Source organism: Pagrus major, chromosome 8 (genome assembly GCF_040436345.1).
Source record: "Pagrus major chromosome 8, Pma_NU_1.0".
NCBI lineage: Eukaryota > Metazoa > Chordata > Actinopteri > Spariformes > Sparidae > Pagrus > Pagrus major.
Window position 1 is genome coordinate 21,895,691 of NC_133222.1, and position 15,560 is coordinate 21,911,250.

Here is a 15,560-nt window from a genome sequence, read left to right on the forward strand (position 1 = left end):
AATCTGCCTCCAGACTGAGGCAACAGTCCGTGTGTGTGTGTGTGTGGCTGTGTGTGCATGTGTTATTGCATACCATATGTCTGAATGCCAGTTGGATGCCTTTTAAATGCTTGTATGTGCACCACCATGTATGCCATGCATGACATACTATATGTGTCATGTATACAGTGGTAGCCTCTGTTTATCCAGTAGATGCCTTTGTGCAGTCTGTAAAAGTTCAGACAGAGACACACTTTTTCAAATGATACAATTAGGAAAACAGGCAATATTTAGGTGAACACATTGACATAAACTTATATTAAGTCTTCGTCTTTGATATTAAGTGTCAGATGATTTACAGTCAGTGACTTCCTGAAGTCTGTAACCGGAGACATCGACAGACATTTGCCTTGTCAGGCTTGTGCTGCTGCAATCATTGCTTCATGCTCTTTTCAGGGTTGATTTCACTTCATGCCTTCAGTCAACTCTTCAGAGACACTTAGTAAGAAACTAGAATGGAAGTCAGTAGAGCACAAAGCTCTACTGACTTCAATTAAAATTAAAAAGGTGCTACTCTGATGCAGCATGCAATCTGCAAAGTAACTCGTAACTTAAGTTATCACAAAGAAAGAGGTCCAGTAAAAGTACAGTATTTTCCTCCGAGATGTAGTGGAGTGGAAGAAAATGGAGATGCTGAAATACCTCAAAATTAACTGAAGTACAGTACTTGAGTAAATGTGCTTAGTTACATACATTACTGATTTTAGGTAATACTTAAAATCACAAAAACGTGCCTAAACCCACCCAGATGAATTAATGACATTGGTCCTGTTGAGCTGAGATTCAGACCTCTACACTAAATCTTTACCAGCTCTTCAGTAACTGAATCTGACCTCTGACCTCTGTATGGATGGAGGACTGTTCAATAGTAATTACTGGTGTTATTAAAATTCCCTTCCTTCACTCTGTCACATCCCTTCACTTCTTTCAGTGGCGCCAGGCGGACTCCATCAGGCATCTGGGCAAGGTGACGCTGGCTCAGGAGCAGGACTACACAGGCCTCATCGTGGGCTGTGTGTGTGTCAGCCTGCTGCTGCTCGGGCTGGGAACGCTGCTCATGTGGAGGAGGAACAAACACATCGATGGTAAGAGCAGAGATGTTGGGTTGTGGTGTGGTCATGGGGTCAAAGGTCAGTTCATTCCTGCAGTCCACACATTCAGAGACTTGTGACATCCAAAACTCAGACAGTGACCGACTGGCATTGATTTCCCAAGACTTTGTAATGTTATCTGCTCTGAAATGTGTTCATCAGATTCTAAAGTCAGGTCAAGTATGGTTAGTTTTATGAAATGTTTGGCAGGATATTTGCAAATTGAGTAAATTTTGAATGCAAAAAAGAGAAAAATTCTAAAAGTCTACCAAAAAGACATTTAACTTATATAACATACATTATGTATGTGTACAGTATGTACAGTATATATCAGTCATAGTTTCAAGAAGATTTTTTATATTTTGAAGAAGTAGAACTAAACATTTAATTGACGCTGGTGTGTTCGCCGTCTGTGTGTGTGTGTGTGTGTGTGTGTGCGTGTGTGTGTGTTCATCCATTTGCACACCTGCAAAAGGAGTCCAGTGTGTCTTTTGTGACCTGTGTGCATGTGTGTCTGCTGGGTTTTGTTTGGTGGGTTTACAGGATGTTTGTGCGTGGGGCGCACTGGTGAACTGCTTTGCCTTTCTTAGTAATGCTCTTATCTCCCCCCCTCCCCCTTTATCTCAATCTCCCTCATTCTCTTTCTCTCTATCTCATCATCCTGCCCCTCCCTCTCACCTTTCCTTCTACGCACTCCTCATCCCTTTATGTCTCTATCATTCCTTCTTCACCCCCCTCTCTCTTCCCTCTAGATCTGTCTGAGGTGTGGTATGATGGCCGGGGTCACATCCAGCATCTGGACAGGCTGGCTAACGCAAGGAGCGTCAGCCCCACTAACGAAATGGTCTCCCACGAGTCAGTCGACTATAGAACAACCCTGCTGGAGGGTACGTCAACCAGATAAGGCCCTCCCCTTCCCCACAACCCCCCCTTCCCTCCCTCCCATCTACCTGCTTCCCTCCCTGTGGGGCTGAACGCTGTGCTAGCGGTGCATGCCTTAGATGATATGAACTAACACCTGTAGACTTCAGGAAACTTAAGGGGTTTTTTTAGATTTTGAATCATTTTGGTGTTTTTTGAATCAGCTGATCAGAATCATCCATGTAGCCAGTGTAGATCATCATAACTCCAGTGTTAGCGCTGCTTGCCAACTCCAGGGTCATGATTTCTATTCATGTCAAAACTCACACTCCCTCTCAGAGTTATATGTCAGTCAAATTAATAAACACAGCCATAATATACATACTGATGGAACCATTGAAACTTTCTCTTTCCTTCGCGGTCGTATCCCTGATCTTCAGAACACATAAACATCTGTAAATTTGCTTGAAATTCATGTTAGGAATAACTTCAGATATTTCCCACTAATCATCATTATGAGACTGAACTGAAAAAGGAGGCTCCGCTTCAACAAGTCTTAGTGGAGATCTGGACCCAAAATATCCAGTGAGCCAATTCCAAAAAACATGAAAGGGCAGCACATCTCAAATTTCCAAGTCAGGGAGGACAAAATACTCACATTTCTCTTGGTTATTTGGCTCACTTCACATCTGACAAACAGAGCCTTCTTCAGAGTGTTTGAAATTTACAGGTTCAATTCAGTAATATACACAAGGGCAGAGTGAGGACGCAGGTGGGAGCCAATCACCTTTCTCGACTTCTTCAGATGTATCCAAGAGCAGAATTAGTGAGCATTAAATCAAAACAATATAAAAGGCTTTAAAAGACACCGTAGAGCTGCAGAATAAATGTAACCTTTTATTCTAGTAACCTTTTGGTGTTGTTGCCTGTTGCTTCAGACACGTTAATATTGAATATCATGCCCTGCCTTCTCTCCAGACAATCTTCTGTCACTTTACTTCCAGTGGAAAGGAAATAAGGAAAAGCATTCCTGCTCGTTCAACTGTCATATCTAAGCAATTTGGACCAGTTCAGCACAGCAAAAAATCCGCCAGTGAGACATGGATTTTGGAGCCTGTGTTCAGAGTCACCTGTGGTTTTGGTTTTTCTAAGCTTGAATCCTGAGGGCGATAAAGGGGCTCCATGTATTCTGATCCTGAGTATGATGGGCAAAGCAATTTTCCTGCTGCTAAAAAGTGTCTTGAAGGCTTCAAATCTGAGAAGGTAGACTTACTAATGAACTAATGCTTGTCCTCAGGGAGAGTTGCGGTGTAGATCAGTGGCTGTAAATGTCTGTTTGTAAGATTTAGATATTTTTGCCTGCATTTATTTTCACATCAGCAGAGAAATCAGAAACTTTGTTTTTTCCAGCTCAGCTCCCCTCCACCACAGTGTCAAGTTGCTCTCTGCCTTTGTAGCTGTCCCTTTCTGATCATGTAACACACCTTGACCTCTGGGGGCCCCGCTGATACAGTCGCTGACCTTTGACCCCCTCCATCACCTTTGCTTCTGCAGATCAGGGCACCGACAGGCCCGAGACATGCAGGGGGGCTCCTCCCATCTACGGCGGCAACGGGGAGCTGCTGTCTCCCAGACTGGGGGCACTGGGAGCTGGGATGGGTTTGGGGATGGAGGGCGAGTTGGTGTCACCCCTACTGATGGCCCCGGTCCACATCGACCCATCCTGCCTCCACCCAGACCTGCTGACTGAGGTGCAACATGTTGTGATCGCCAGGGAGCAGCTGCTGCTCCACCTCAACCAGGTCATCGGCAGAGGTCAGTCACAGAAATACTACATTTACTGTTAAAATAGATTATTTTTGAATATGAAACAATACTGGGTCTCTCTTTTGGTAATGTAGTAGTAATGGCTTATATTTTTTATATATATATTCCTGGTAGTTGGACATTACTGTAGTGTTTCCACATTGCTTTCATCATATTTTCTGTTGATGAAGTAATTTATTTTATTGTAGGTGTATTTTTTGTCTATTCATCAATACTACTATGAGCTCTAAACATGGCAGATGTAAAAAAAAAATCATCATTCCCTGTGCATTTCCAGGCAAAAAAAAACATTTTTTCCAAGAAATAGCTAATGGCTGGTTAATGTGCAAAATAAAGCAGCAAAGCAGACATTTATGTATTTGAAAATGTTATATATGAAGATCCAGTCAATACAAACTGCTGTAACCAAGCATTTAAAGCATTTATGCAGAGCTGTTCAATCATTAATCCAAGTGCCAGTGTAGCCAAAAATGCCAGAGCCTATTGAGGGCATGCAGTGCTTTTGATGCTCTATTATCACTGAAGAATGCATTAAAGAGCCTCATGAGGGGGATTAAATCTCTTTATAGCAGCTACAAATGGATGAGCACGATCATAAATGAGGGGGAAATAAAATAAAAGAGAGACATAATTCAGTAAAGCATTAAATATTGTCTGACCAATCACTGTCCGGATAAAAACAATTATTCTATGAACGCTGATGTACTGTAAACCATCAGTGTGTTCATGTACATTTGCAGCTACCGAAACGCTCCACAGACTCATCTACACTCTGGACAACCTTGGTCAGGTCGCCTGGGCAAGGGTGTATGGTGTTTGAAAGACCCAAAGCACTGAAGTCACCAAGTCTGTTTCTAGTGTTTTATGTTTTATTTGATTCTCGGCCTTACTTACTCTACATTTAGCATCAAGCATCTTAAAAATTCATGTTTGTTACTTCTGACTTTAGGTGCTAAGTACATTGTTTCTTTGCAAACAATTTATGATGGGATTGCAGCTGATGTGGAGCGATACTATCATCTCAGATTAAATTTGGGATTTATGTAAAGCTATACAAAAGCTTGAGTCACCCACAAAGAGCTTAATTGCCTGCTTTATCAAACCGCAAGCTTGACATGCAGACACAAAATCACCTCATATAGTGGTGCTTAAGTAGGCGGGTCAGACCCACAGATCAAATTTAACGTCAAGAGGAGAAAGACCCCAAAACCCCTTCATGTCACAGAGAACAGCCCTCTGCCCCCTCAGCTGAATTATCCCCTGAAGAAAAGAGCCTGGATTTCGAGGCAGGATTTTTTTTAAGTGGCGTAGGATGATTTGTTCACAGCTAGTATTCCCAGGGTCCATTGTTGGGAGCCGTAATCCAACACCGACAGCCATCTGCGGGGACGTGATAGGAGAACGCCGCGCTCATTTTATTCCTGCACCCCTTCCAGACTTGGGCAAGCCCTCGTGTCTTAAGAGATATAATTCAATAAAATGCACAATAACTCAAGGGGGTTTGGCATAGCCTATTAGCTTGTGGGGGTATTAATGAATAAAGCTCCATACTGGGTTTCTTGAGGGGGCAGATTTAGTGCGAGGGTGATGGTAATTTAAGATAATCAGAATTAGCTGTTAAAGGTGTGAAAACTGGCAAAACACACACACAAGAGTCAGATATACTTGTTTTATAACCCAGCCAGAAAATGTGCATAAAAAGATGCATGCACTAAATGCATGAAATCGCCTTAATACTTCTGCTCCAAACTTTAAATTTTATGTGTCAGCAGTGGAGAGATTTTTATCTGATCGGGAACTGTTGTGATCATGGAGCCAACTGGCTGAAGGCATGATCGTAATCATAATGGCTGTGTCGAGAAGACGGCTGCAAGATATAAAATGAACAATACTATTAGCACAACATCCCCAAATGGCCTGCAGTGTCTTGCAAGTGTAGTTGGTTAATTCAGATGGTGCCATTTACTGGCAAGATGTAGAAACTGTTTACTTACTCATCTGACAGTATATTAAACAACAAGTCATGGTCGATATGATCAGAAACAGATTCAAGTTGATTGGCCAAGTATGTTCACACAAAAAGGAATGTGGTCGTCAGTCGCTCTCAGTCTGCGTCTGTGCCGCGCCAAAATAAAAGTACATGCTCTAGTGCTGATTACTGACAGACTAAGATGTTACCTCCCCAAAGACCTAAAAGCTCAAAAACAAGCAAGACCCAACAAAACAAGAAGTCACTGATTTAACATCCTGGAATACCAACTGATTCCTGCCAACTGACACGGCCCTGGCTGTAACTCGACCTCGTTGTCATCGGGCCTGAAAGTAGTGCATCTCATGTATCGCTAAATTAGACCTCTTTCAAGGAAGCTTATTTTGTGTGGAGTTTATGTAGGGGTTCTAACAGGTTTGAACATAAGGTTTTGAAGTCACTGATGCTGACTAACTGTGATTAATACACCGTGTTGTAACCCGCAGGTCACTTCGGTTGCGTTTTCCACGGAACTCTGCTGGAGCCAGACGGGCAGAAGCAGCACTGTGCCGTCAAGTCCCTGAACCGTGAGTGCAAACTCCTTCACATGTTAACTGTTTAGAAAAAAGATCATTTTACCACATGACCGATGCCGCCGATTTACTGGAGAAGTTTGGAGGTGAAATGTGCCGCAGAAGTGATACAGATTTTTTAACAAATTCATAGATTGTTACGGCTTTCATTTATGTTTTGAAATTGATAATTGGCAGTAGATTATTTCTGATGAGCGAATATTTTTGCCTGTTGAAGCCATGTTATCTTTTTAATGAGCTGCGGTTTAACAAAAATCCACCGAACAACCAATTAAAAGTGACATTTGATGTTTTATATTGTTTCTTATCAGGACTTCCTGAGTCATGACTTACAATCAAATGCAGTTCTTGCTTTTCCCTCAGAACACACACACACACACACACACACACACACACACTCAGCACACTCTCCCCTTGTCCGAACGTATTCACATCCAGTCACAATTATTCCCTCCTACGTCTGCTTATATTGCATACTTATTGTATGATATCATGAGGCTCCAATAGCATTAAGGATCTCATCTCATCAGAGCCCTGATTTCTTTTTCGGCTGAGTTGATGGTGATGAATGAGCGTCCGATGGTGAGGACGGCATTAGGGTCCCCCCTAATCGTGTAACCTGTCAGTTGGAGGAGGGAGATTGATGCTGGAGTAATGTGGAGGAAAGCTCAGTGCAGAACCACAGCGGGGTGGGATGAACTCGGCCTGCCGGGGTTTTGTCCTCAGGGATTTGGACCTTTTATAAGTTTAGTGATTTCTCTGGACGCCATGTCATTGTTTTTTGCCTTCTTTTGTTATGTTTGAGACAGATATTTAAGACAAGTAGTTGACAGTAGAAGAGCCAAAGACACATACTGTATTTCTAGAATGATGAGTGTATGACAGAGAGAGGAATATCCACCCTCCACACAACAATAATGTAATTTTCCTCCTTAACTTTCACATTGAGGCTCTGAAATCAAATGTCAGCTCTTTCTATCTTTGGGGTCTAACCTCAGCTGTAGGCCAATCAGCTGTTTTCTCGAGACATAAAGAGCTTCCATCTCTAACCAGATTACAGCAGAGTCAGTGGGGCCAAAGTGCGGGACATCAGAGGCAGGGATGCAATTGGCAAATGGGAGTTTGGCGTGGGTCAGGCCTGGGTGAGGATATTCAGGGAGTTTCATCATCATCCTTTTTCCCTGAAGATATATAAGGAATAACCTTCTGGATGATGTCACTTCTCCAGAGTTTCTGCCGGTCTCCCTGTGGAATTAATCTTTCTTCATCTCCAAAATGTTCATGTCTTGGGTTTTTTTTTCTTTAAAGGCATCACAGATCTGGAGGAGGTGTCCCAGTTCCTGAAGGAGGGGATCATCATGAAGGACTTCAGCCACCCCAACGTTCTCTCTCTGCTGGGAATCTGCCTGCCGCCAGAGGGTTCGCCACTGGTGGTCCTGCCCTACATGAAGCATGGCGACCTGCGCAACTTCATCCGCGATGAGGGACACGTATGTACACAAACAAAATAACTGCATGTAATTTGTGATTTATTCACAGGCTTTTTACAATACATATTGTTACAGTTCACGGACCCCTGTTCAAATATTGTATTAAGATCATGTGCAAAACAGTGACTGCAGCTGAGATGGACAGTGCGTCCTGCACAGATCAGTCATTGCATCACAAGTTGAAATAAAAATGATTTCAAACCAAGTCAGCGGTTTGGTCTCACAGTCCTCTGATGGTTCTGTTTCCTACAGAACCCGACAGTAAAGGACCTGATGGGCTTCGGACTGCAGGTGGCCAGAGGGATGGAGTATCTCGCCAGCAAGAAGTTTGTCCACAGAGACCTAGCTGCCAGGAACTGCATGTGAGTTCACATTCATACAGTCAATATCTCTTGAGTATGTACAGCAAGGTACAATAGATGAGACCAAAACAGAAATAGATACAGGAAGGAAAGAAAGGGGAACAAAGGAGAACAGAAAAAGAATATACAAGCTAAAATTGAAGGGCAGGACCAAAGTGAGAAAAAGAGATTATGGTTAAAATGAAAAAAGACAAAGAATAGAGGAGAGTGTAATTTCTTCTTTGTCCTGACAGGCTGGATGAGAGCTACACGGTGAAGGTGGCAGACTTCGGCCTGGCCAGAGACGTTTATGATAAAGAATATTACAGCGTCCACAACAAGAGTGGAGTCAAGCTGCCCGTCAAATGGATGGCTCTGGAGAGTCTGCAGACACACAAGTTCACCACCAAGTCAGACGTGGTGAGGACTGTAATAGAAAAATTTTGATTTAAGACCACTTTCTTCATTTCATGCTTTCTTCACTCAGATAACTTCATAAAAGTGTGCTTTAAGGGGTTCATTTTCTTGTTTTTCCCATAGTGGTCGTTTGGCGTGTTGCTATGGGAACTGATGACCCGTGGAGCCCCACCATATTCTGATGTGAACTCCTTCGACATCACCGTGTTCCTCCTGCAGGGGAGGAGGCTGCTGCAGCCCGAGTTCTGCCCTGACGCCCTGTAAGTACACACACACACGTAAAAAATTAACATACTTTACACCTGTCATTCACGTCCTCGAGCAAAGTGCCACGGCTCAGTTAGTGTGAGTGAGGAGAGCTGCACTTAAATACAACATGAAGAAAGAGGTCTGAGAGTCTGAAATCAGGGAGAGAGCAGCGGGGGAAACGAGTGGAGGAGGTGAAAGAGCTGCATGAGCATTCAAAGGCATAAATAAGAGCCACTCAAGTTTAGACCATCCATCATCCACCTCAGCAAGAGTCTGAAACACACTCACAGCTCTTCAGTCTCCTCAGTCGAGCGTTACATCTCGTCACAGCCTGGGTTAAATAAAAGTCACTTTTCTTACTTCACCATGAAACACAAAGCAAGTTTTGAAATGGAAATCCAATGCCAGTGTAGTATTTCTTTTTTATTTGTCTCTTTTTGTTGCTAAGCACTTGTTGCTAGTGCTCCCAAAAAAGCAGCCATCATACAGAACAGAGCCGTCTTGGCAAGGCTGAGCGTTCCTTTCTTCTCCTGAAGTTTCTGTCAACAGAGTTGGACTTTTTCAGTTTTCTTTGGATCTGCTTAAAGGCAAGTTTGCCAGGCAAAATCTGATGACATGCCGTGTTGAAACCAGACCGTTTAACTGTTGAAACTTAGTTGCTCTTTACTGAACTTCAGTCAGTTAGAAAAACGGATCTTTCCTGCTGATAAAATACTGGCTCTACCTGACGCAGCTTGAACAAGAGCAGCCTCGATTGTGTGAGTAATGAGTGATAGAGAAAAGCATGAAGTTATTTATATAAAAATGTCACATCAAATCACAGGAAAGTGTTTCAGTGTCAATACAGAGCACACATCAACTCACTTAGCACCACGGTATCTGAGTTGTCCTTATCCATTAAACTCTGACCCAGTGGTTCTGTGAAACGAATGCCAAGTGTGATCTCATAGGGTGCAGATAACGTCATGAGGTACACTGCATGTCTATGGAGTGTGTGTGGAAATTAAAAGGGGAGTGGGAGTGTTCAGGTGAGGGAGGCAGAGGCCCAAAGTTCCCAAGCTGTAAATTAAACAGAGACATCAGGAGGTGATGCACGTCTGCAAACATTCCCGCAATTCTTCACTCCTGATCGTTCACTGGTTGTTTCAGTGATAGCAGTCGCTGGCAGATACTTTGGACGTGTGGTAATGAAGCCATTTTTCTTAATTTCTAACAATGATAGGGTGGCTCTGACTAGTCAGGGAAAGAAAAAAGAATAATAGAAATATCTGAGAGGTGTCAGCTTCAGCTGTAGTCAGAAGACTTTATCATTTCATGTGCATAACACCAGCGAGGGACAAATAACATACGGTGTGTTTGTGAACTACTAAATGATAAGATGAACAATTAATATCTATTGTGCTGTAGCATTTTAGCGTGAAGCCTTACTGATACAGTTGAAAACATAAAGGTTCTTTCAAGTTTCCAGGTTCAAATGGTGGCTAACAGATGATTTATTGTGACATGGAAAAAACTCCTGCTTCAGGAGTCTAAGAAGTCAAAATGTATTACAACTGAAATAGCAAATGAAAATAAGAGAAACTTTTGGAAAACAAAAAAAATGTTTATTTTATTCATTAGAGCAACATCTGCGAGCTAGTTCAGTCCGGCAACTCGAGCTGCACTGATATACACATGACATTCCCCACTCTCCAAACTCATCTAGCAAACACACCCTGTAAATTTGGCAGTCTATTTAAACTGCAAGAATCTTCCGTCTCCCCCTTTGCCTGTCAATGCCACCACTGCCCTGCGTCAGTATTGCTGCACGTTCTTTGAGCCCCACCTCCCTGGCATCCACTTGTAGGCCCCGACTTGGGGGGTTCAAGATGTTTTGCTCATCACTCTCCAACATCTCTATGTAAACATATCTTTGGCGAGTGACGAGGTCTGAGCCTAGACGCCAAACTCTAACTATGTTTTGCTGCTCTAATAAAAGTTTCAAACATGAGTTGTCTGACTGAAATGATGTAGTGAGAAGTCCAAGGTGATGTCATTTAATGACTAGTTTGTTCAACTACAAGTCCAAAAGCAGGACATATTTAAATATAAATCTGAAAAAAAGCAGTAAACATTCAAAATTGAGAAGCTGGGAAAAGTAAATGTTCATCATTTTTGCTTGATAAAATTCTTGAATGAGCTGATTGATTATTAAAATAATTGATGGTAAATTTCTGTTGATCAATTAATCATTTAACTTAAAGGTGCAATATGTAAGAATTTTAGTTTAAAGGAGACATATTAGCTCTGTTTTCCCCCTCCGTCTGAGGCGCTCTGTTTTAGCTCCTGTCTCTTTAAGGTCCCCCCTCCTGAATACCCAGTCTCCTCTGATTGGACAGCTCACACATGCCTGACCCAGCTCCTCTAACAACAACAGAGCAGCTGTGCTAAATTAATTTTCCCGTGTGGCTCTGTGACGTAGTGTGATGTCACAAAATCACAGAATAAAAAACGGGACTACTGCCGAGGCGTTTCAGGAACAGGGTTTTCTGTGGGAGAGAAGAGCTTCTGTTAGATTTTAAAGATCTTTTACATACACAATAACCTGTACAACACACTGAAGGACATGGAGAAAAGAATCACAATAGGTCTCCTTCATGAAACAAAACTTATCAACAGAATGTGAAGACATAACAGTTTTGACATTATGACAGAGACATCTATATACTGTGTTGCAGAGATAGCTACTTAAGTTAGCATGCTAAAAAGCTAGCCCAGTGCCTGATAACCTCTTAATCCCAGTTTATATTGAGTCTAATTTTACTCTTACACTTGTAATTTTAAAAACAATATTGCCAAAGTGCTTCACAAGAAGTAAGATTTCCCAATAACCCATATAAGTACAGTTAATACTTCTTTATCTGAAATATGCAAAAGAAAATATCTTGGTTCTGACTCCTCTCTCCTCCTCCCCCTCCAGCTACACGGTGATGATCGAGTGCTGGCACCCAAAGCCGGAGCGGCGGCCCTCGTTCTCTGAGCTGGTGTCTCGCATCTCCGCCATCTTCTCCAGCTTCAGCGGCGAGCACTACGTCCTGCTCAACACCACCTACGTCAACATCGACAAGATGAGCCCTTACCCCTCCCTCCTCGCCTCCTCAAACACCACCGCTTCCTCCACTTCGTCTTCCCTGTCCGACCCCTCCACCTCCACATCCCTGCCGACCCAGTCCCACCTCTTTTGCCACGTGGAGCGAGACTGCTGCACCTGAGAGAGGAATTTTGAGGGAAGAACGACAGGTGGAAAAAGACTCAGAAACTGAGAAAGAGAGCGAGGAAGAAAGCAGTGAGGTGATGAAGAACTACTGTATGTACTTGCCAAACACTGGACACTGTATGCTGAGGGAAAAACCACAGTTGTTGCAGCTTGTACTGTTCACTCAATGTACATAGACCATCAACCTTTGACGTTCTCAAGCATCCCCGAATGACCTTATCGACCTCGGCCAACCTTTCTGACCTTTCTTCGACCCCGGGGGAGCATGAGGTCAGCCTTCCTGCGTCCTCTACAAGACAATTACCAGGCCCAGGAACTCCTCTTCGAAGCACAACACTATTCGTCAAACACCCACTAAGTCTCATCGACTGCTGTACCCACGCAGGAGGAGGATGGATTTTCTGTTTCCGCTCTCCTCTGGGTGGCATGTGCTTCGATACGCGGATGTGGCTCGGACCTTCTTCGCTGTCTGTAATGTGAATGTTTGACAAATGGCCATGTATTGTGTCACACCTCCACACGCCATAAACAAGACTATATGCCACCCTTGCATGCCCCTCACCTGAGAGAATGAAGCCTGTTTTTGATAGATGGCGTTGCCTCGGGTGAGTAAACCAAGGCTCTCTGGAGGTCGGTAACATGGGAAGGACAGTGTAGGTGTGAGGTGGGATGTGAAAAAAAACCTGCTGCCTGTGTGCAGTTCACTGGATGCTTTATTTGTATAACTATCTTTGGGCGATTAGCTTTTGATGTGCTTGGGGAAAAAAACGTCTTGCAGCCTCGCAGTGACTCACCTGTGTGAAAGACCCAGATGTTTCCAATGAAAATGATTAGGAGCGCCTTTTATTTTCCTTTTTATCTTTAAATCTGAAACGTCTCGTCATGTCACAACAGAACCACTCTTACAACGTGCACACACTTGAGAGCTTTGAGGTTTCCTTGGAAAGAAGAAAGAAAACAAATGAGAACTATGTCCTGGGGATTTTCTGTCAGTTGATGAACTTCGTATAACTTGCATTTATTGACAGAGAACATGCTGTAACTGATAAAATAATACCTAGACAAATATGAGGGTTTGCAGCCAAACCCTTAGACAGCTAAAAGTTAATCTACAACATTTTATAAATGATATAACCTTTGGTCAAATTTTCATCAAAGAGCTTTGTGTTCCCTGAAGCTTTCACTGAGAGCCTCAACTAAAAGTTTTACCTCAAAAGGCCCCTGTGTTCATCTGGCTTCACACCAGAAGTATGTTATTATGTTACTATCAATGAGAGCTGAACACAAAAAAGTTGGGACGCTGTGCAAAATGTGAATTAAAACAGAATGCAATCATTTGCAAATAAACTTTGTTTACTGAAGAAGCCCATTTAGTAATCTCCTTTATTCAGTCATGTGTTTCACAAAGCGTTGAACCTCACCCCGTCCTTGCTTGTGAACGACAGAACCTTTCGAGGATGCTCCTTTCATGCCCAATCATGATACTTTCACCTGTTACCAGTGAACCTGTTTACCTGTTGAACGTTCCAAACAGGTGTTTCTGGAGCGTTACATGTCTTTTGTTGCTCCTGTCCCAACTTATTTGAATAAGGTGAAGAACTAATAATATTGTCTTTGCACTGTTTTCAATTGAGTATATGTCAAAAAGCAAATGAGCAAATGATCATCTTCTGTTTATTTATATTTTACACAGTGTCCCAACTTTTTTGGAATCAGGGCTGAGTCATTATGAAGAATATTCTCATGTTAAAAGAATATACCAGTGTGTTAGCACATTTTAGTTTCTTTGCCACAAATACTTTGCAACTTATACTTCAGTTTACCATTTTTAAAGCAGCCACTGGCCTCCATTTTTTCTGTACAGTAAGCAAATCAGATTTTGAAACTTGCTTGACTTGTGTAATCCATCACATTCTACATAAAGTATATGTCTGTAAGTGATGATACAAGAACAGTGACAGTACATTTTGGCATTGAAAACAAACCTAAACTGAAAAATGAAAGACTGGCATTGAACCAAATGTGTATTCATAATAAATTGGATAAAAACCCATACTAATTTCCACACAGAGTTTTTACATATTTGACGAAAATATGATGATAGCCAAACCTTTTCTTCCCTCAGCACATTTTTTATGTGATATACTATAATGGATTACACAAATGAAGTTTCAAGAGTCTGATTAACATATTGTATAGAAATAAATGGAAACTAATGGCTAAAAACATCATATTCTCTAAAATACATAAGCCTCATTAACTGTGATGCAAAGTAAACAATATGTTGCTAATCGGCTAAAAGTTGCAAACCACTGACGTGCTCAACGCCCCGATAAATAGTTTTATCTATTTTTTGTGTAGCAGATTATGTTTTGTTTTTTTTATCTGAATGGCTGCTGATGTGACTGGGCCATTGACGGACAGGTATGAATGTTTGCTATGACAAGAAAATTGCTGTACTATATTTTTGTATTGATGATGAGCCTGAGACCGGTGGTGAGGGAACAGTGCCACAAACAATGAACAAAGCCACCGTATCGACCCTTTGTTTTCAAGACGAACCACTGCCATTTTGTAAATACAGAGAGGGGATCGTAGGAATGTGTGTGGGAGCTGCACATCTGTCTGCTTAACATGTGGGTGGAGGCTCATTCGACTTCTGATCATTACTGCGAGATCTGCTGTCACTTTGGTCATGTGATTCTCCACCAATTTGTCTGTGCTTTACACTGTCTGTTCTGTGTGTTGGTGTTTGTATGATTTTGTTGTCCATAAAGAAATCCTGAAGGTACATGTTCCTATGTAATGTCAAATCAACTTTGTCAGTGTAATAAAGCTATACAATCAGAGTTAGCTCCTGCTTCTTCGCGTCCTTTGTTTTAGCAGCTATGACAGCCATGTTAATGTCATGGAACAAACCTGCCCCTGAGGCAAACATAAAGCACAGCTGTATGGAGCTGTAAATACAAGTACCTGTTGTTTAAATTACTACCTGCCCACATAGTTTATACCCGCATCATACTTTCCATAGGTCGGTGTTTTGCAGTTGCTGTACTGTATGTTTCCATACCGTATCATTGTGCAATCATCAGAAGTTGGTTTATATATTATATATATGTATATATATATATATATATATATATATATATTGCAGAGGAAGATGGTATGTAATATTGTAAACTGATCTGGAGTAGTTTACTGATGGGAGGAGAGCTCAAAGACTACTTTTTAACTTTTGGGATCAAAAAGTTGTCTAACCAAAGTGAAGAGGGTAGACTACCTCAACCCTGACTGAACCCAGGGGATTATTCTGCCCCTGTTTCAAGGGTTAGTTTCTATACTAGAATGACACTCTGAGCAGGTAGTTTTTTTGTCTAACCAAGGGGAAGAAGGTAGACTACCTCAATCCCCGACTGAACTCAGGAGA

The 15,560-nt window shown here is 42.1% G+C and overlaps 1 protein-coding gene across 1 annotated transcript in view; it reads left to right on the forward strand.

Annotated features, from left to right (window-relative positions):
• Positions 1-14,986, forward strand: part of met (MET proto-oncogene, receptor tyrosine kinase) — a 76,037-nt gene extending 61,051 nt beyond the window's left edge. The window contains exons 13-21 of the mRNA XM_073471280.1: positions 971-1,124; positions 1,883-2,017; positions 3,546-3,806; positions 6,294-6,374; positions 7,689-7,870; positions 8,123-8,232; positions 8,466-8,631; positions 8,752-8,888; positions 11,837-14,986. Coding sequence (XP_073327381.1) covers positions 971-1,124; positions 1,883-2,017; positions 3,546-3,806; positions 6,294-6,374; positions 7,689-7,870; positions 8,123-8,232; positions 8,466-8,631; positions 8,752-8,888; positions 11,837-12,128 — 1,518 coding nt within the window. The 3' untranslated portion in view covers positions 12,129-14,986. The remainder of the gene's footprint in view (positions 1-970; positions 1,125-1,882; positions 2,018-3,545; positions 3,807-6,293; positions 6,375-7,688; positions 7,871-8,122; positions 8,233-8,465; positions 8,632-8,751; positions 8,889-11,836) is intronic.
• Positions 14,987-15,560: the final 574 nt, after the last annotated feature.